Source organism: Salmo salar, chromosome 03 (assembly GCF_965601325.2).
Source record: "Salmo salar chromosome 03, fSalSal1, whole genome shotgun sequence".
NCBI lineage: Eukaryota > Metazoa > Chordata > Actinopteri > Salmoniformes > Salmonidae > Salmo > Salmo salar.
Genome location: NC_138293.1, coordinates 47,838,294 through 47,860,609, shown reverse-complemented (window position 1 = coordinate 47,860,609; position 22,316 = coordinate 47,838,294). Strand labels below are relative to the sequence as shown.

At 43.8% G+C, this 22,316-nt stretch overlaps 1 protein-coding gene across 1 annotated transcript; it reads left to right on the top strand.

The window, feature by feature from the left end:
• Positions 1-246: 246 nt before the first annotated feature.
• LOC106600548 (V-type proton ATPase subunit S1) lies at positions 247-21,110 on the top strand. The gene is made up of 6 exons (XM_045714896.2): positions 247-474; positions 13,848-13,903; positions 14,115-14,191; positions 17,677-17,927; positions 19,325-19,619; positions 19,718-21,110. The coding sequence occupies exons 1-6, from the start codon at positions 374-376 to the stop codon at positions 19,982-19,984; spliced, it is 1,047 nt and encodes a 348-aa protein (XP_045570852.1). The 5' UTR covers positions 247-373; the 3' UTR covers positions 19,985-21,110.
• Positions 21,111-22,316: the final 1,206 nt, after the last annotated feature.

Genomic DNA, 22,316 nt, shown 5'->3' with positions numbered 1-22,316 from the left:
GTGTGCGTGCGTGCGTGCGGTGCGTGTGTGTGTGGCTTTTGTGTGTTTATATACGTTTTATGTACATTATTGGGCTAGAATAGGTATAATGAGATGAGCGGTGAAAAATAATAAGCCACTGTCTATACTTAGGGTTTGCCTGAAGCTATGCTTACATGAGAGACGGAGAAAGATAGAGGGAGGACGATCAGAGAAGGGAGAAGGGAGGAAGAGGTGGAGGGAGGGGCTGTATGAGTATGATGCAAACTCATCCCCTATTCCACAGTGTGACTGGCTTCTGAGGCTGTCTGTCAGTGAGCTCAGCGGCTGACGATGCAGGGAGAGCAGATTATGAAGGGGAGCTCACCAGCGGCATTCTCCTCTCATTGTCTCAATGGCTGCACACGCATTCCTCTTGCTCTCCTCTGCCTTGCTGTCTGCCCTCAGCCTGCCCACCCTGTCCTTAGATCAAGTGCCTGCACTCCTGGAGAGAAGGTAAATAAATACCCTGTGTGTGTGTGTGTGTGTGTGTGTGTGTGTGTGTGTGTGTGTGTGTGTGTGTGTGTGTGTGTGTGTGTGTGTGTGTGTGTGTGTGTGTGTGTGTGTGTGTGTGTGTGTGTGTGTGTGTTGGTGTCTGTGTGATGGTGGAGAGGAGGGGGGTGTACGAATCCAGGGATGCTGGTAGGCTGATCTCTTTTGCTCTCCCTGGAACTCTCCCTACCTTTCTCTCTATCTCTCTTGCTATCGCTATGTAAATACACAAGGCATCAAATCTGATACAGATGCTCTAAAAAAGTTGGTGAATCTGTGGCCGGGGATTCTATGGTTATCTGTAATTTAGTGTTAATCAGACATTTCTCATTGATCACACAGCTGTTGTCTGTACAGGACAGCACTCGCTCTCTCTGTCTGACAGAGAGCAGGTAAATGAGGCCAGGACAATGGAGTGGAGAAGAGAGGAGGAACAAAATAGAGAGATGGGATAGAGGAGAGGAGGAACAAAATAGAGGGATGGGATGGAGGAGAGGAGGGGAGAAGAGAGGAGGAACAAAATAAAGGGATGGGATAGAGGAGAGGGGGGAGAAGAGAGGAGGAACAAAATAGAGGGATGGGATAGAGGAGAGGAGGGGAGGAATCGGTGCTGGTCTGTTGGGCTCTGTTTACAGATGCAGAGAAAGAGAGAGTGTGAGAGAGAGAGTGTGAGAGAGAGATGGAGAGAGAGAGATCATTGATTGACGAGAAGGATTTTTCATTCTCAGCAACACAAAGTGAGGCAATGTTGAGGCAATGCCTTCCCTGTAGCTCAGTTGGTAGAGCATGGTGTTTGCAACGCATGGTGTTTGCAACGCCAGGGTTGTGGGTTCGATTCCCACGGGGGGCCAGTACGGGGAAAAAAAAATGTATGAAATTAAATGTTTGCATTCACTACTGTAAGTCGCTCTGGATAAGAGCGTCTGCTAAATGACTAAAATGTAAAATGTTGAGGCTTTATACTTGCTCTATGGGAAAGGTACATAATAACTTTACAGTTGTATTCACTATATAACAATTACAGTCAATACTTTTGGTTGTTATGAGGATTCTAGTGGTTTTCTGTTAATTTTCAGATTTCAAAAGCTTGAAACTGCTCTTTCTTCTCTCTGAGCTCACTGACGTGTGAATGTGTTTTCCTTTTCTGCACTCTGAGCTCACTGACGTGAAGAATGTGTTTTCCTTTTCTGCTCTTTGAGCTCACTGACATGTGAATGTGTTTTCCTTTTCTGCTCACTGACGTGTGAATGTGTTTTCTTTTTCTGCTCTCTGAGCTCACTGACATGTGAATGTGTTTTCCTTTTCTGCTCTCTTAACTCACTGACATGTGAATGTGTTTTCCTTTTCTGCTCTCTGAACTCACTGACGTGTGAATGTGTTTTCCTTTTCTGCTCACTGACATGTGAATATGTTTTACTTTTCTTCTCTTTGAGCTCACTGACATGTGAATGTGTTTTCCTTTTCTGCTCACTGACGTGTGAATGTGTTTTCCTTTTCTGCTCTCTGAGCTCACTGACGTGTGAATGTGTTTTCCTTTTCTGCTCTCTGAGCTCACTGACGTGTGAATGTGTTTTCCTTTTCTGCTCTCTGAGCTCACTGACGTGTGAATGTGTTTTCCTTTTCTTCTCTCTGAGCTCACTGACATGTGAATGTGTTTTCCTTTTCTGCTCTCTGAGCTCACTGACGTGTGAATGTGTTTTCCTTTTGTGCTCTCTGAGCTCACTGACGTGTGAATGTGTTTTCCTTTTTTGCTTGGCTCTTCAGGTGCAACTAAAGGATAGTAGAGAGCGATCATACAAAAGGTAGAATGGTAGCTTTTAGAGTTTCAAGAGGAACGATATTAGCTAGAGATTACCTAGGGAAGGGCAAAATCAAATCAACCCTTTATTTAAATGGTATACAGAAGCCATGGATTACAGGCAACATCCGTACTGAGCTAAAGGCTAGAGCTGCCACTTTCAAGGAGCAGGACACTAATCCGGACGCTTATAAGGAGGCAAAGGTAACCTGCCTAAATGATTACTGCCCCGTAGCGCTCACGTTGGTAGCCATGAAGTGCTTTGAAAGGCTGGTCTTGGCTCACATCAACATCATCATGTCGGAAACCCTAGACCCACTCCAATTCGCATACCGCCCCAACAGATCCACAGATGATGCAATCTCTATTGCACTCCACACTGCCCTTTCACACCTGGACAAAAGGAACACCTACGTGAGAATGCAGTTCATTGACTACAGCTCAGCGTTCCACACCATAGTGCCCTCAAAGCTCATCACTAAGCTAAGGACCCTGGGACTAAACACCTCCCGCTGCAACTGGATCCTGGACTTCCTGACAGCCACCCCCAGGTTGTAAGGGTAGGCAACAACACTTCTGTCACACTGAGCCTCTACACTGGGGCCCCTCAGGAGTGCATGCTTAGTCCCCTCCTGTACTCCCTCTTCACCCACAACTGCATGGCCAAGCACAACTCTAACACCATCATTAAGTTTGCTGACGACACAACAGCGGTATGCCTGATCACCGACAACGATGAGACAGCCTGTGGGTCAGTGGTCAGAGACCTGGCAATGTTGTGCCAGAACAACAGCATCTCCCTCAAATGTGAGCAAGACAAAGGAGCTGATCGTGGACTATAGGAAAAGGAGGGCTGAATAGGCCCCCGTTAACATCAATGGAGCTGAAGTGGAGCGGATTGAGAGTTTCAAGTTCCTTGGTGTCAGCATCACCAACAAACTATCATGGTCTAAACACACCAAGACAGTTGTGAAGAGGGCACGAAAACACATTTTTCCCCTCAGGAGACAGAAAAGGTTTGGCATGGGTCTCCAGATCCTCAAAAAGTTCTACAGCTGCACCATCAAGAGTAACCTGACCAGTTGCAGCAACGCCTGGTATGGCAGCAGCTCGGCATCTGAAAGTAAGGCGCTACAGAGGGTAGTGCGTACGGCTCAGTACATTGCTGGGGCCAAGCTTCCTGACATCCAGGACCTATATAATAGGCAGTGTCAGAGGAAGGCCCAAAAAATGGTCAAATTCTCCAGTCACCCAAGTCATAGACTGTTCTCTCTGCTACTGCACGGCAAGCGGTACCGGAGCGCCAAGTCTAGGACCAAAAGGCTCCTTAACAGCTTCTACCTACAAGCCATAAGACTGCTGAACAGTTAATCAAATAGCCACCCGGACTATTTACATTGTTATTTCCACTGTTGCTACTCGCTGTTTATTATCTATGCATAGTCACTTTACAAATTACCTCGACAAACCTGTACCCCATTGACTCGGTACCGGTACCCCCTGTCTATAGCCTTGTTATTGTTATGTAATTTTCTTGTGTTACTTTTAAAAGGTTTAAAAAAATTAACTTTAGTTTATTTAGTAAATATTTTCTTAACTCTATATCTTGAACTGCATTGTTGTAAGTAAGTATTTCACAGTAAGGTCTACACCTGTTGCATTCGACGCATGTGACGATTTGATTTGATTTGAAATTAGATGGGGAGCATGGCTGCACAGATATTTTTAGGTCTCTCCAGAGATGTTAGACCTGGTTGAAGTCCAGGCTCTGGATGGGCCACTCAAGGACAGGTTTTCATCAAGGATCTCTCTGTACTTTTCTCCGTTCATCTTTGCCTCAATCCTGACTAGTCTCCCAGTCCCTGCCACTGAAAAACATCCCCATAGCATGATGCTGCCACCACCATGCTTCACATTAGGGATGCTAGGTTTCCTCTAGATGTGACGCTTGGCGTTCAGTCCAAAGAGTTCAATCTTTGTTTCATCAGACCAGAGAATCTTGTTTCTCATGGTCTGAGAGTCGTTAGGTGCCGTTTGGCAAACTCCAAGCGGCCTTTTATGTGCCTTTTTACTGAGGTGTGGCTTCGGTTTGGCCACTCTACCATAAAAGCCTGATTGGTGGAATGCTGCAGAGACGGTTGTCCTTCTGGAAGGTTCTCCCATCTCCACAGAGGAACTCTGGAGCTCTGTCAGAGTGACCATCAAGTTCTTGGTCACCTCCCTGACCAAGGCCCTTCTCCCACGACTGCTCAATTTGGCCAGGCAGCCAGCTCTAGGAAGAGTCTTGGTGGTTCTAAACTTCTTCCATTTTTAGAATGAAGGAGGATACTGTGTTCTTGGGGACCCTGGACTCCGGACCGTAGATCGCCACAGAAGGTTCCGGACGGGAACCCCCGTTGGAGGCTCCGGACCGCCGACCGTCGCTGGAGGCTCCGGACCGTCGCTGGAGGATCCGGACCGCCGACCGTCGCTGGAGGCTCCGGACCGTCGCTGGAGGCTCGGGACCGCCTACCGTCGCTGGAGGCTCTGGACTGCCTACCGTCGCTGCAGGCTCCGGGCCGCTGATCGTCGCTGCAGGCTCCGGGCCGTGGACCGTCTCGGGAGTTTCCGGCCCGTGGACCGTCTCGGGAGTTTCCGGCCCGTGGACCGTCTCGGGAGGTTCCGGACCGTGGGCCGTCTCGGGAGGTTCCGGACCGTGGGTCGTCTCGGGAGGCACAATCCGTCCTGGCTGGATGCTCACTTTAGCCCGGCAAGTACGGAGAGTTGGCAAAGGACGTACTGGGCTGTGAAGGCGCACTGGAGACCTGGTGCGCATAGCCGGCCTCATTTGTACCGGAACTTTAACACACTTCTCGGGACGAGTACGGGGAGCTGACTCAGGTGGCATCTGACGGCTAACACGCTCCTCAGGGAAAATGCTGTACATACTACGCCAAACCAACAGCTCTCTCTCATCACCCCCCTCAACTATCTCACAGTACTCCTCGCTCAGTCTCTCCCAATATTCCTCTTCGCTCTCAGACTCACCCCTCGGCTTCGCCGACCAACCCGTGTGCCCCCCCCCCCCCCGACCAACCCGTAGTCGCCAACCCTGGCGTCGCAGATTTACCTCCCTCGCTGCTTCCGCCTGCTTCCATGGCTTCCTGCCATTATTTCATCCCAAGTCCAGGATGTCCTCCACTCCTGGCTTTCCTCCCATGCCCAGGATCCCTGCTCCTCCTGGGCACGCTGCTTGGTCCGTGGGTGGGATATTCTGTCACGTACGTTTGTAGAGAAGGACCAAGGCGCAGCGTGAGTATCGTTCCACATCTTTATTAATATGTGAAACTTAGCAAGACATACTATAAACAAAACAACAAACCGTGATGACAGAGGTGCAACATGCACTAACTCAAAATAATATCCCACAAAAACAGGTGGGAAAAACAACTACTTAAATATGATCCCCAATTAGAGACAACGATGACCAGCTGCCTCTAATTGGGAATCATACAAAAAAAACCAACATAGAAACTAGAACCCAACATAGAAATAAATAAACTAGATAAACCCCCCCAGTCACTCCCTGACCTACTCTACCATAGAAAATAAGAGCTCTCTATGGTCAGGACGTGACAAATATAAAACATATTTTGATTTGTTTAACACTTTTTTGGTTATTACCTGATTCCTTATGTGTTTTTCATAGCTTTGATGTCTTCACTATTATTCTACAATGTAGAAAATAGTAAAAATAAAGAAAAACCCTTGAATGAGTAGGTGTCCAAACTTTTGACTGGTACTGTGTGGGCTGCAGTAGGCCTATGTGCAAATAGACCATTGCCATATATGGATCTGTGCCATTCACTTAGAAGTAGACTGTGTTTACAGCATGAGCGGTCATGAGTAGATGTACTTGTTTTGAGATCACAGCGAGAGCTGCATGTAGCCACGTGTTCACATTTGTTCATGTTCTTTGCTAGTTAGTGAGTTATAGATCATTTGTAGTCAGCAATGGGGAAGTGATTGCTTCCTACAAAAGCACAACACGTGTACATTTCTAGACATCTTTTTTGTGTCTAAAAGGGTATTGTATTTTGAAACAGTTTTGAAAAAGCTAAGTAGCCAATAGCCAGCAGCATAATTTGTCGGATTCTCTGTAATAAAATGGTATGGAAATAATAATGCAATTTATTTTGTAAAGTGTTTCTTGCTTCAAATAAAACTTTCAGTCACCTCCTTATCTGAAGGACAAGTGGATCAACAGGTTAATGTCAAGCCCTGCATGTTTGTTTCAGAAGTCTCATGGAATGTAGGCCTACATTGAACACCACACATTGGCTGCTACTGTAGGCTGAATCCATGTTATGAGACACATTTTCTCCATTGTTTTTGATGGTAGGCCTACATTATGATCAAATAGCCACAGAAGCCTACTTGACCACTGTCTGAAACTGTAACTTAAAGTGGATACATCCACAGTGTTCACAGTAAACACGTACTGGAAGTTCCAAATTTTCACAACATTCAAGTTTGCACTCAGAAGACCTAACGTTTGCTCAGTGACAAAACATTTTTGAGGGAACATTGCTGATGGATGGGTTAATGAAATTGTGAGTGTTTACGGTTTCTGTTGGAATCACTTTTATAGATAACTTTGACACCTTTTGGAAACAGAAGATACTCTACAGGAATGACAGAGTCCATCCAAATCATCTTGACTCCTGGACTCTGTCCACGCAATTTCAAGGCTGCGTTAAGACAATGACTTATCAATGACCCAAGACCAGCTCTGTTAATCCATACCATTATGACAATGAGTCGTCATAATGCTGCAGCAAATGTACATTATCCTAGGGACATTGGAAGACACAATGTAAATAACCAAATTTATGTCCCCCTAACTGCCCTGAATGCCTCTGCTGATCCTACAGTTACTGTATGCAGTAATCACGAGCCTATGAACCAGAGTTATACTGTTACCGGGTCACTGAGGTGGTGTGCCCTAGTAGCAAGACCACTTTATGCAGCTCACCCTGCAATATCAGCTCCAATATGAATAACATGAGCAAGTCTACTTCTGATAAGCTTCCCAGTAAATCATTAAAATCAATCAAGAATCACAGAAAAGTGCAAAAAATAGCCCATATTAACATATGTAGCTTAAGAAACAAGGTCCATGAAGTCAATAACTTGCTAGTAACAGATGACATTCATATTCTGACTATCTGTGAAACTCACTTAGATAATACCTTACTTAGATGATACAGTGGTAGCAATACATGGTTATAACATCTACCGAAAAGACAGAAATGCCAACGGAGGCGGCGTTGCGGTCTATATTCAGAACCACATTCCTGTAAAGCTTAGAGACGATCTAATGTTAAATACTGTTGAAGTAATATAGCTACAGGTTCATCTGCCTCACCTAAAGCCCATTCTGGTGGGAAGCTGCTACAGACCACCAAGTGCTAACAGCCAGTATCTGGATAATATGTGTGAAATGCTTGATAATGTATGTGATTTCAACAGAGAAGTATATTTTCTGTGTGATTTTCTGTGTGATTTAAACAGACGCTGCACTTGACACATTTATGAAATAGCTTTTTCCAGTTACTAATAATCATGCACCCATTTAAAACAATGACTGTAAAAACTGTTAAACCTCCCTGGATTGATGAGGAACTGAAAAATGGTATGGTTGAGAGGGTTGAGACAAAAGGTATGGCAAATAAATCTGGCAGCCCAACTGATTGGCAAACATTGTGCAAACTGAGAAATCATGTGACTAAATAAAAATAAACTATACTATGAAACAAAAATAAATTATAGAAAGAATGATAGAAAAAGGCAAACTCCGCTCCATCATTCATTGAATCAGGTGGCTCATTCATCACAAAACCCACTGATATAATATAACTACTTGAATGACTTTTTCATTGGCAAGATTAGCAAATTTAGGCATGACATGCCAGCAAAAAAAACACCAAGTATATCTGACCAAATTATGAAAGACAAGCATTGTACTTTTGAATTCCATAAAGTGAGTGTGGAAGAGGTGATTTTTCATTGTTGTTGTCTATTAACAATGACAAGCCACCGGAGTCTGACAATCTGGATAATCTGAATTACTGAGGATAATAGCGGACGTTATTGCCACTCCTATTTGTCATATCTTCAATTTAAGCCTACTAGAAAGTGTGGGGGGGGGGGGGCACCGATCCTGTAGAGGTTAACTTCATCACTACTTGTTTTTGTAAGAAGTGTTGACAAGCTGAAAGTACTGAGCTGTCTGTTTAAACTACTTGCACACAGCTGGGACACCCATGCATACCCCACAAGACATGCCACCAGAGGTCTCTTCAAAGTCCCCAAGTCAAGAACAGACTATGAGAGGCACACAGTACTACATAGAGCCATGACTACATGGATCTCTATTCCACATCAGCAACTGATGCAAGCAGTAGAATCAGATAAAACAAATGTTAAAAATACACCTTATGGATCAGCGGGCACTGTGAAGAGAAACACACAAAGGTACAGACACATGTATACGCATACATTGTAATATTGTTGTATGGTGGTATTATACATCTTGTTTTGTAGATATGTAGTGGTGTAATAATGTTATATGATGTACTGTTTTATCTTTTGCTTTATATGTAACGTAAGTGCTTTAATGTGTTTGGACCCCAGGAAGATTAGCTGCCGCATTGGCACCAGCTAACGGGGATCCCTAATAAATACAAATGATTAGTTTCCCGTTTATTCTTGGGCTAGCTAGCCTACGGGCAGCGGAGACATCGCATTTGTAAAATTATACATGGTTGCACAGGTTGTAGAGGTAGACATGTAGGTTTATATAACCCCCAACTGTTGCAAACCAAATAGTAGCATGGAAAAATTATCTGTATATGCTTTTCTTCCCACAGGGAGATTAAGTTGATGAATTTCCTGCCCAGGCTTTAGGACAGTGGAATTATTACATTAACACGCATATCAACCAATCAGCATCCAGGATCCAAACAACCCATTTTATATAAATGATCAATTCAAAAGGCACTCGCACATCTAAGCTATCTTTGGTAACAGTTGAAAAAGATGAGAAAAAAGAAGAAACCCACACACTGCTCTTTAATAAGGTTTACGTATCGGCCTCAAGGCCTTCATAAGAGCTTTTGTGAGTAAAAAAAAAAAAATAGCACTCTTATGTAGACATAGCTCCACCCACATCCATTTGAGGGAAAACAAGTGTTACCAAATATAACAATGTAACAATGTGCAACTCTCTGTTGTTTCCTGAATTCCACAATCATCATCCTTTGTTTTGTTGACGTTGAGTGTGAGGTTATTTTCCTGACACCACACTCCGAGGGCCCTCACGTCCTCCCTGTAGGCCGTCTCTTTGTTGTTGGTAATCAAGCCTACCACTGTAGTGTCGTCTGCAAACATGATGATTTAGTTGGAAGTGTGCATGGCCACGCAGTCATGGGTGAACAGGGAGTACAGGAGAGGGCTGAGAACGCACCCTTGTGTGGCCCCAGTGTTGAGGAGATGTTGTTTCCTACCTTCACCACCTGGGGGCGGCGCATCAGAAAGTCCAGGACCGAGTTTCACAGGGCGGGGTCGAGACCCAGGGTCTCGAGCTTAATGACGAGTTTGGAGGGTACTATGGTATTAAATGCTGAGCTGTAATCGATGAACAACATTCTTACATAGGTATTCCTCTTGTCCAGATGGGATAGGGCGGTGTGCAGTGTGATGGCGATTGCATTGTCAGTGGACCTATTGGGGCGGTATGCAAATTGAAGTGGGTCTAGGGTGTCAGGTAGGGTGGAGGTGATATGATCCTTGACTAGTCTCTCAAAGCCCTTCATGATGACAGAAGTGGGTACAACGGGGCGATAGCCATTTAGTTCAGTTACCTTTGCCTTCTTGGGTACAGGAACAATGGTGGCCATCTCGAAGCAGGTGGGGACAGCAGACTAGGATAGGGAGAGATTGAATATGTCCGTAAACACACCAGCCAGCTGGTCTGCGCATGCTCTGAGGACGCGGCTAGGGATGCTGTCTGGGCCGTCAGCCTTGCGAGGGTTAACACGTTTAAACATTAAAGCACTTACATTACATATAAAACAAAATATAAAACAGTACATCATATAACATTATTACACCGCTCCATATCTACAATACAAGATGTATAATACCACCATACAACAATATTACAATGTAAGTGTGTGCATGTGTCTGTACCTTTGTGTGTCTCTTCACAGTGCCCGCTGTTCCATAAGCTGTATTATATAAATAATACAATTGTGTAACATTGAGGTTATAGAAAATTACAATGAAGTGCTTGAAAAAGTCCCTGAAAGTCCTTGAATTTGACTTGACATTGTCTGTATGAACCCTGCTTAAAGGATGTATAGTCCTAGTCCTATGCTGTTTTGTAGGTGGAGTTATGGGTCAATTTGCATATATTCTCATTTATTCCTTTAAATACACATGTGGAACTGCCTGAAAATCATTTTTATTTTTGTTTCAAACCATTTTGAAATGTTGATCCCAATGCCACACACTGGCCCCATAATTTATAGAAAAACCGATGTATCCTCTGGTTTCTGTCCCTTTGTGTGGGTGCGTTTGTGCTAATTTTTTATTTCTCCTTTATTTAACCAGGTAGGCCAGTTGAGAACAAGTTCTCATTTACAACTGTGACCTGGCCAAGATAAAGCAAAGCAGTGCAACAAAAACAAGACAGAGTTACACATGAGATAAACAAATGTACAGTCAATAACACAATAGAAAAGAAAAATAGAAAGATCTACGTACAGTGTGTGCAAATGTAGAAGAGTAGGGAGGAAGGGCAATAAATAGGCCATAGAAGCAAAAATAATTACAATTTAGCATTAGTACTGGAATTATAGATGTGCAGATGATGAATGTGCAAGTAGAGATACTGGGGTGTAAAAAAGCAAGAGGGTAAGTAATAATATGGGGATGATGTAGTCGGGTGTGCTATTTACAGATTGGCTGTGTACAGGTACAGTGAGTAAGCTGCTCTGACAGCTGATGCTTAAAATTAGAGAGGGAGATATGAGATTTTTGCAATTCGTTCCAGTCATTGGCAGCAGATAACTGGAAGGAAAAACAGCCTAAGTAAGTGTTGGCTTTCGGGATGACCAGTGCAATATACCTGCTGGAGCGCGTGCTATGGGTGGGTGTTGCTATGGTGACCAGTGAGCTGAGATAACGTGGTGTTTTACCTAGCAACGACTTATAGATGACCTGGAGCCAGTGGGTTTGGCGACGGATATGTAGTGCGGGCCAGCCAACGAGGGCATACAGGTCACAGTGGTGGGTAGTATATTGGGCTTTGGTGATAAAACTGATGACACTGTGATAGACTACATCCAATTTGCTGAGTAGAGTGTTGGAGGCTATTTTGTAAATGACATCGCCGAAGTCAAGGATCGGTAGGATAGTCAGTTTTACGAGGGTATGTTTGGCGGCATGAGTGAAGGAGGCTTTGTTGCGAAATAGGAAGCCGATTCTAGATTTCATTTTAGATTGGAGATGCTTAATGTGAGTCTGGAAGGAGAGTTTACAGTCTAACCAGACACCTAGGTATTTGTAGTTGTCCCCATATTCTAGGTCAGAACTGTCCAGAGTAGTGATGCTAGTCGGGCGGGATGGTGCGGGCAGCAATCGGTTGAAGAGCATGCACTTAGTTTAACTAGCATTTAAAAGCAGTTGGAGGCCACAGAAGGAGTGTTGTATGGCGTTGAAGCTTGTTTGGAGGTTTGTTAGCACAGTGTCCAAAGAAGGGCCAGATGTATACAGAATGGTGTCGTCTGCGTAGAGGTGGAGCAGAGAATCACCAGCAGCAAGAGCAACATCATTGATACATACAGAGAAAAGAGTAATGTACATGTGTGTGTGTCCATTTGTCTTTGTGAGTATGTGAACACGCTTGTGTACATACGTATGTGTCCCTGTGTCTGTCTGTGAGGTGAGCCAAGGATGGCTTTGATTATATAAAGGGACTGTTCAACACCCCGGCCCCATGTGACAGGCTCACCATCCCTGTGTTGCTGACCTCGCTAAACTGGCACAGGAACAAACGGCTGGGCTTAGTGTGCACACAGCCCAGCAATGATCTATGCCAGGCCAAGGCTACCTTAACCTGGGTAGCAGCACCAGAGATAACCGCCCCAGACCCATCAACTACCCCTGAACAACAGTTACTGTTCCAGCTCACTAGGACTAGGGTTGGTGACCACTGAACCATGTGTGCCTCTCTGGCAGTCTCTTTCTGAATCCCAATCCTATGGCCTTGAGCCAGGTGGACAAACACAAATTGGCAGGTTACACTCTGATAACAGCAGGTGAGTACAACACAAAAATGCCCCAGACTGGGGTATTAAATGCCCCAGATGGATACCGACCCCAGAGGAAATAATTAAGATCATTTTTATCAAAGCTAGCTGATCGGGGTATTATCAAACAGCGTGTCTGTCTGATACCTGTTAGGTAGGTGTTAAGACGGGGAATTCTATCAGTGTTGGCCTATATAAATTAACCCACATCCCAGGCACTGCTCCACAATATAAAGTAGGCCTAATTCAAACCACAGATAAAAGCAAACCAAGCAAGTTCACTCACAATGTTTACTTTACGCTGAGTTGTGAACTAGGTTAAAGACAATGCACCCCGTGAGCAATTCCTCTCACAGACATTGTCATTAAATATTGACGCAAAACCACACATGGCATGTGCTTAAAATAAGGGGAAAACCATTACAGTGAATCTGTATAGAGGTTTTTCTTTATCTAGGCCTATATTTCATGGAATTGGGTGCCTTAGTGTGGTTCACCAGCCCGATCAGTTCTCAGAGTGAAGGTGTTCCGACTCATAATGGAACCCAATTCCCACACACACAGAGATACACGCCACTTCTGTAGCATAACTCTCGTGGCTTATCAGATGTAGAGGGATCAGGTGTGTGTGAGGGGAGAGACAGGGTGGAGGTAGTGTAGTGGGTAATATTTGATACATTTCCACCCCTACAATGGTGGGGTTAGTCATAGTCTCAGTAAGCCCATGATGGTGATTTAGATGGTTAAAGGGACCTGGTTGAGATGAACCACAAGGGATCTAAGCTACTAATGCCACAGACAATCTGCATGGTCAGCCTACACAGGACGATATAAGATGACCAGCCACAACTATAGGCCACTGCTTGATAGAAAATAAAGTAAGCTTTGTTTTGTATTGGGGAGATTTACCACCAAGCCCATCCATTACCAATGTGTAGCTGCCACCTGCATGACATCCTTTTGGCGCAGAAAGCTCACCATACATGGGCTATGATGATCTGGTTAGGATCAGAAGGTGAACTGTTGAAAGGATAGTATCGTATGTGGACGTAGAACATATGTTGGCCACTGTTAGTATAGCTTGCCTATATAGACAGATGTGTACTGTTTTGGAACCTGTTCTGGCAACTCTGAGGAAATGACATGTAGCTGCATCTTTTAACCTTTTCCTCTTCTCTCTACAGCACAGAAGAGGACTATGTTACAGAGGTTCCATACCCAGCTGGGAGAATCAGAGCGGGTAAGCAACAAACCATGTCTCACATTTAACATGACTATGGGCCTGATGCAATCAAACCTATTTTAGCCATGTGTATGCAGTATCTTTTTACAAACTACTGCCCACACTTAAAGCTTGAAGAATCAATGTAAAATTTAAATTTAGGGAGTATATTTCTAAGCAAATATATTTGAGCCAAATAGTATCTGACTGTTTTATTTGTGTGTGTCAGGTGGTCTTGATGGAATGAGCTTGGAGACTCAGGGTTATGTGCCCACTAAAGAAACCCCATTCAGAAGATTACTGAAGGTAGATCTCTCTCTCCCTCTCTTCTTGCTCACTTTCTAAATAGCTCTCTCTCTGATCCTGTGCATCTTAGTATCATATCGCCCCCAAGAGGACACTGTTCAGATTCACTAGTCTAGAGTTTTTTACGGTAGTCCTATGGTGAATCCCAAACCAGCCTCTCGCTCGCAGGGCCCTCCGTTTTCACGTGTTGCTGACGAAACTCAGGGGGTGGCTTCCAGAGAGTGGCGAGGGGCTCAATAAACCCAACAACTTCCGGACACACTCGTGACTTGAATGATAGATAGATTTATTTGAAAATGTAAAACAATACAACCACACATGTGGACAATGAATTCATCGAATTCATCAGTATTTCATCTGTTACATGCATCAAGTCTTGAAATCAGACAAAATAATACATGTGGCATATATTTATGCACCCCCGCAACAGTGAAATTGACTACTTCTACAGTGCATTCAGAAAGTACACAGACCCCTTCCATTTTTCCACATTTTGTTACATTACAGCCTTATACAAAAAAAAATTTAACTCAGAAATCTACACACAATACCCCATAATGACAAAGCGAAAACAGGTTTGTAGAAATGTTTACAAATGTGGTACCTGTGGTAAATTCAATTGATTGGACATGATTTGGAAAGGCACACACCTGTCTATATAAGGTCCCACATTTGACAGTGCATGTCAGAGCAAAAACCAAGCCATGAGGTAGAAGGAATTGTCCGTAGAGCTGCAAGACAGGATTATGTTGAGGTACAGATCTGGGGAGGGGTGCCAAAAAAGTTATTCAGCATTGAAGGTCCCCAAGAATACAGTGGCCTCCATCATTCTTAAAGGGAAGAAGTTTGGAACCACCAAGACTCGCCTGGCCAAACTGAGCAATCAGGGGAGAAGGGCCTTGGTCAAGGAGGTGACCAAGAACCCGATTGTCACTGACATCGGAGTTCCTCTGTTCAGATGGGATAATCTTCCAGAAGGACAACCATCTCTGCAGCACTCCACCAATCAGGCCTTGGTAGAGTGGCCAGACGGAAGCGTCTCCTCAGTAAATGGCAGATGACAGCCAGCTTGGAGTTGGCCAAAAGGCACATCAGACAAGATTCTCTTGTCTGATGAAACCAATATTGAACTATTTCGCCTGAATGCCAAGCATCATGTCTGTAGGAAACCAGGCACCATCTCTAAAGTGAAGCATGGTCGTGGCCGCATCACGCTGTGGCGATTTATTTCAGCGCCAGGGACTGGGAGACTAGTCAGGATCGAGGGAAAGATGAATGGAGCAAATATACAAGAGAGATCCTTGATGAAAACCTGCTCCAGAGCACTCAGGACCTCAGACTTTTTTATTTTTTTATTTCGCCTTTATTTAACCATGTAGGCCAGTTGAGAACAAGTTCTCATTTATAACTGCGACCTGGCAGACTGGGGTGACGGTTCACCTTCCAACAGGACAACGACCCTAAACACACAGTCAAGACAATGCAAGAGTGGCTTTGGGACAAGTCTCTGAATGTCCTTGAGTGAAATTATTTGAAATTGACAAGTTGAAGCATAGCCGAGATTTAATTAGCAGGCAGCGTGCCTTGGTTTGAGGACAGCGCAGGTTAATTTTTCAATTGCATAACAATCACATTTTGGAACTGTGAGTGAATTTGTAGATCACTCGTATAAATAAACTCATGCTAGTGCGACCGTTAGAGATATTTGGAACTCATGGGTGAAACAGTTAAACGCACTGAAGTCGGAGGTCGAACATTTCCGAGTTGTCTTGAACTAGGTTCTAATTGGAGTTCAACTCACGCAATATTGACTTTAACCCTTTAAATACACATCAAATAGCAAACCCACAAGTGGCCACTAGGTTTCGTAATAAGAAAATAAAGGCAAATTCCAAACCTGTAAAAGCCTTAAGACCCGGATCAGTGAGCATCGCAGCAATATTCGTACAGGTGTAACAAAAAACCCAGTTGCTGTTTATTTTCTACAAGCTGGACATCCTACTACTTCTCTGGGATTCACTGGAATAGAAACACTCAGGGGAGGGGACATTGAGAGGAAACTTCTTCAAAGGGAATCTTTCTGGATCCACAAGCTCAACATACTGTCTCCTCTTGGCCTTAACGAGGAGTTTGACTTAAAACCATTTTTATAGTTCCAAAATGTTCAAATGATTGTATTTTTTATCTTAATTGGATATTGTGTATATGTATTACTGTAAATATTGATCACATTCCTTGTGTATGGTCATATATTTAGATACAATAAATGTTGATATTTTGAACCTATGTTATATATTTTCACCACCTGTTTCAGGAAGTGATTTCACTGAGTACTGCCCATATATATAGGGCCTTCCACCACTACCTGGGATATGGATTTCTGATGAAGACCTAGGGTCAAAACATTGTTATAATAAAATTACCTGGAGCAGCAGTGTGCGGCATTTTCCTTTTTATTTTCCATGAGTTCACCTACAACACCAGCACCTGCAGAAAGTACCTGGACGTGCATATGTTCTTCATCTTTTGTACTGAAATAAAAGATCCCAGAAATGTTCCATAACCACAAAAAGCTTATTTCTCTCAAATTTTGTGTGCAAATTGGTTTACATCCCTATGAGCTTTTCTCCTTTGCTAAAATAATCCATCCACCTGACAGATGTGGCACATCAAGAAGCTGATTGAACAGCGTGATCATTACACAAGTGTATCTTGTCCTAGGGAAATTAAGGCCAATCTAAAATGGGCAGTTTTGTCACACAACACAACGCCACAGATGTTTCAAGTTTTGAGGGAGCGTGCAATTGGAGGGCTCACTGCAGGAATGTTCACCAGAGCTGTTGCCATGGAATTTAATGTTAATAGACTCTACCATAAGCCGCCTCCATCGTCATTTTAGAGAATTTGGCATTACGTCCAACCGGCCTCACAACCGCAGACCACTTGTAACCACGTCAGCGCAGGACCTCCACATCCGGCTTCTTCACCTGCGGTATCGTCTGAGACCAGCCACCTGGCCAGCTGATGAAACCGAGGAGTATTTCTGTCTGTAGTAAAGCCCTTTTGTGGGGAAAAACTTATTCTGATTGGCTGGGCCTTGCTCACCAGTGTGTGGGCCTATGCCCTCCCAGGCCCACTCATAGCTGCCCAGTCATTTGAAATCCGTAGATTAGGGCCTAATGAATTTATTTCAATTGACTGATGAACTGTAACTCAGTAAAATCATTGAAATTGTTGCATGTTGTGTTTTTATTTTTGTTCAGTATCGGCTATTAAATTGACCAAAATAAGTTATATTCGTTTAACAATTACTACCTGGATAACAGGATATACAGACAGCCCAATTCTGATATTTTGCCCAATTAAAGACCAATTAGTGAAAAAATATCTGAATTAGGCTGCTTCTGTAGGCACAGTCAAAGTTTGTGACATTTCCAATCAATTATATAATTGATCAATATCCCTTCCATCCTTCCTCTCTGCAGCTGCATGGCTGGCACCACCTCAACCAGCATGGCCATGGCAAGGGCAAGAGAAAGCTACTCCAGTCCCCCATCCACGGGCCCTACTCTCCCATGAGCGTGGCCTACAATGGCAAGACCTGCATCCTTTTCAAGGCCAAGCGTCTGGCCATCCGCTACCAGAACCATACATTCGTAGATCTGACGGAGAAGACCTTTGGACCCAACGCCCCTGTGGACACCAAGGGTTCCATCTGCACCAAGGAGAAGGCTACGTAAGTACTGTAAATCATGTACTTGAGATGTATACGATGTGCAACTGACACGTATATTTTATTTATGTATTCCATTTTATTTATGTATTCATGAAAACGTGGCCATTTAAGATACTGTATATTAAATTATATACGTGTTTCTGGGTGAAATAACATACAATATGCGGTTTTTCAATGTATTTGACGGCCAAGAAAAAGCAAAAAAAGCCAAAAAGTTACATCTGTTTCAGTAGAACTACACACATGAACTACAAATATTTTCACAGCTCGCCGGTCTACAAACTAACTATTTTCTCCATTTAAAAAAAGTACTAGGCTCTGTCACAGCCGGCCGCGACCGGGAGGCCCATGGGGTGGCGCACAATTGGCCCAGCGTTGTCCGGGTTAGGGAGGGTTTGCCCGGCAGGGATATCCTTGTCTCATTGCGCACTAGCGACTCCTGTGGCGGGCCGGGTGCAGTGCACGCTGACCAGGTCACCAGGTGAGCGGTGTTTCCTCCGACACATTGGTGCGGCTGGCTTCCGGGTTGGATGCGCGCTGTGTTAAGAAGCAGTGCGGCTAGGTAGGGATGTGTTTCGGAGGACGCATGGCTCTCGACTTTCGCCTCTCCCGAGTCCGTGCGGGAGTTGTAGCGATGAGACAAGACAGTAACTACTAACAATTGGATACCACGAAATTGGGGAGAAAAAGGGGGTAAAAAAAAAGTACTGGCTGGCAACTTTCAGTAGAAAACCCCACAGCATAATCTAACATAAACACATCAAACGGCTTGTAACTAACAGGTTCTTACCATCCTGCAAGTCCTCAACTCAAGCAGACACACTGATTTGTAGTCCAAATTACATTTTTCTAACTTTCAACAATGTGTCTTAGTTCTTGAGCGTCAAATATTTTAATAAAAGGCATTGGGTATACTAAATCAATACACAATTACGAATATAAGTTTATAACTCTAATTACCTTATTTTCTGGAATTTTACATTTAAGTCTTGAAGTCTAGTCAGGTGATTTTGGGCGCATTCCTCTGCCCAGGTGTTGCTGATACATGCCAGATCTTACAACGCCTGGCTGGGTATTTTATGTATCAGCTTACCACGTCGTATGATATAGCAATCTGGTGCCCGATGGCACAGTCTATGGCATGGCATGCAACCATTGGTTGATGCATGCAACATCTGAGCAGGGGAACACAACCTATGGGACATGATACGGAAGTATGATGTAGGAATGCGTCACTTTCATGGGGTGTTGTATGTAGTTATCAAAGAACTTGAATTATATATTTTTTTTTTACATTCAATTCATGGAGAAGAATATTGTTACAATGAGATGAGCACTGCATCTACCCACTAAAGGCCCGGTCCTTTTCAATCAACATACTCTGTGTTTGTACACAGCCTCTCGCTAAAGTTTGGAGATGTGGAGGATCTCAGGGGACTTGTTATCAGGCTGCAGATGTCCAACACATTCTACGAGTCAGCAGGGAAGAACTGGTTCACCTTAGACAGCGTCCACATCCACTACAACTGGACCCATGAAGCTACGTTCAACACCAGCGAGGTGTACGCCCCCGCCACCTCCTCCTACCACTGCCAGCATGTCAGCAGTCAGCACAAATATGACACCCTCCTGGTGCCCAGCTCACACACCGACACCTCAGCTAACTGGCACATCACGTTCACTGACTTCCAGGTATGGGCCATTTCTATTGACTGATTGATGGATTTATTTAGCTATCTATTTGTTTTACTTCAGCTTGTAATATTCCCTCTTTCCTCGCCATGCCGCAGATCCAGGCGTTCAACGTCATGTCTGGTAAGTTTGCGTCTGCCAGCGACTGTGCCAACTTCCTGACCCCAGCCATCCTGATGGGCCTGGTGACCTCTCTGATCCTACTGTTGGTCCTGGCCTACGCTCTGCACATGGTGGTCCACCTCAAACACATCGACCGCTACGAGGAACACAAAGCTATGGTGTACTTCCCACGCAGGCTGAGCAAAGCTCTAGAGTGCAGAGCCTCACAGCAGTGTGAGTTACCTGACAAGAACTGCCTGTGAGAGATGGAGGAAGAAAGAGTGAGAAGATGAAGAGGGGGGATGCTGCCAAATGCAAGAGTGAGAAAGTATCACCCACACGGTTTTCCACGCTTCCAAATGTTTGTTTACTAGTGACAACTCTTTTGACCTGTTGGCTTTTGTCATTTCTCCATATCTAAGATCAACACATTTGACATGTTATCACTTCTAAGCTATCACATTTTTTGGAGCATTAAAACAGTTTTTTTTACCATACTTCATTTTTTTAAATTGACCTGAACACACATTAATATCCTACGTAAAGTTTATTGGATGTTAAACCCTCTTGACGGTGGGGTTAGAGGTCAGGAAGAGACCAGGGGCCCAGTATGGCCACAGTGTCCCCAGGCTTTCACTTGCGCGCCTGATTAAACAGTTAACGACTGCAGCTAACCCTGCCGGTGTCCAAGCCTGCAAAGCGGCCTTCACTATTTGGCATAACTAGACTTTGGTATGTTGAGTCCCCACTCTCCATCGCTAGCCTTGACACATTGCCATATTCACTATCTCATCTTCAATACGAACACGAGGAATCTTTTTAAGTTGAATTAGATGGTTTAGTACAGTATTTATAAAGTGGTGTGTGTGAGGATCCACTGGTAGATCACTGACAAATCTTACTGGGTTAAGATGGTACTTGAGCTGGAAACTTGTTTGGAATAACTGGAGGGGATCTCAAGAATTCTAAAGGGCTTTGGTGAGTCATGGAACAAAACCATTTGGGAACCACTGGTCTGGCACCTGGCTTGTATGAACTGAATTGGTCACTGTGGACCACTGAACCTCTGGGGCGTAGACTTTTTGGACTTACTGTGAAACGGCCTTGAACGGACCAGCAGCCAGTCTGAGGGGTTAGCTTTGCAGGCATCAATGGCTTACTTTCAACACTAAAGACAAAACATTGAAGTAAGCTGCACAAGACTGCCCTTCTGAAGTGAAGCTAAAAGATTTGCCATTACACATGGTGAAGGACAGACTGTGGCAATGTGAAGATGAGAAGTACAGTTACAATGTATAAGACAAACAAAAAAACACTCAAATGTACAGATGTATCTCTCAGCTGTCTTTTTTTTACAGTTTAATCAATAAATCCTGTTATGTACAGGAAGGCTATTCTACTCTATAATCACAAAAACATACAGTTCTGGTCTGTATATGATCATAGCTGTTTACTATTTTCAGATAGTAAAGACTTGCTTAGGTACCAGTTAAACATTGTGCTATGAGGATGAATGAAAGTGTCAATACATATGAGTTGTTTTCTACAGTATTACCATATTACACTGTCTGTCTTAAATTTGTCTTGAACTGGGCACGTCATGACGCTCTAGAAATACAGTCCAGTTTAAAGGTAGACTCAGCAATACAACATAATCATCTACAGCTGGGCAGCTTCCTGCTTCACAGACAACAGCGTAAGCCTACAAGAAAGTGTGTGCCCTCAGGACTGGAGGGAAGCAAAATTAATTCTGCTTCCCAAGATCAGCAAAGCACCCTTTGCTGGATCAAACAATTGACCAATCAGCCTGTTACCAACCCTTAGTAAACTTTTGGAAAAAATGGTGTTTGACCAGACACAATGCTAGTTCACAGTAACAAATGAATTAACAGATTTTCGGCACACTTATAGGAAAGGGCATTCAACGTGTGTGACTCTGACACAAATGACTGAATAAGAGAAATGTATAATCAAAATATTGTGGGAGTTGTTTTGTTAGACTTCAGTCCAGATTTGGACATTATCATAATCTGCTGCTGGAGAAACATATGTGTTATGGCTTTACATTCACTGCTATATTGTAGATCAAGAGTTGCCTTTCTAACAGAACATAGAGAGAGTTCTTTAATGAAACCTCTCCAATATAATCTAGGTAGAGTCAGGCATTCCCCAGTGCAGCTGTCTAGGCCCCTTACTCTTTTCAATCTTTACCAATGACCTGCCACTGGCTCTGAGTAAAGCCTGTGTGTCTATGTATGCTGATGACTCAACACTATACACGTCAGCAAGTGAAATCACTGCAACATTTAACAAAGCGCTGCAGTCCAATTCAGAATCGGTGGCAAGAAATAAGTTAGTCCTAAATATTTCCAAAACTAATCATTCACTAAACCTCAACTAAATCTTGTAATGAATAATGTTGAAATTGAGCAAGTTGAGGAGACTAAACTGCTTGGTGTAACTATGAATTATAAACTGTCATGGTCAAAACACATTGACGCAATAGTAGCTAAGATGGGGAGAGGTCTGTCCATAATAAAGCGCTACTCTGCCATCAACAAAACAGGTCCTACAGGACTACTGTCCAGTCGTGTG

What these genes read in the sequence shown, in the direction of transcription:
- LOC106600548 (XM_045714896.2), top strand. Translation starts at nt 374, where the DNA reads ATGGCTGCACACGCATTCCTCTTGCTCTCCTCTGCCTTGCTGTCTGCC. An exon ending in AGCTGGGAGAATCAGAGCGG is followed by an intron (nt 13,904 to 14,114) that starts GTAAGCAACAAA and finishes TGTGTGTGTCAG; the next exon opens with GTGGTCTTGATGGAATGAGC. An exon ending in TCACGTTCACTGACTTCCAG is followed by an intron (nt 19,620 to 19,717) that starts GTATGGGCCATT and finishes GCCATGCCGCAG; the next exon opens with ATCCAGGCGTTCAACGTCAT.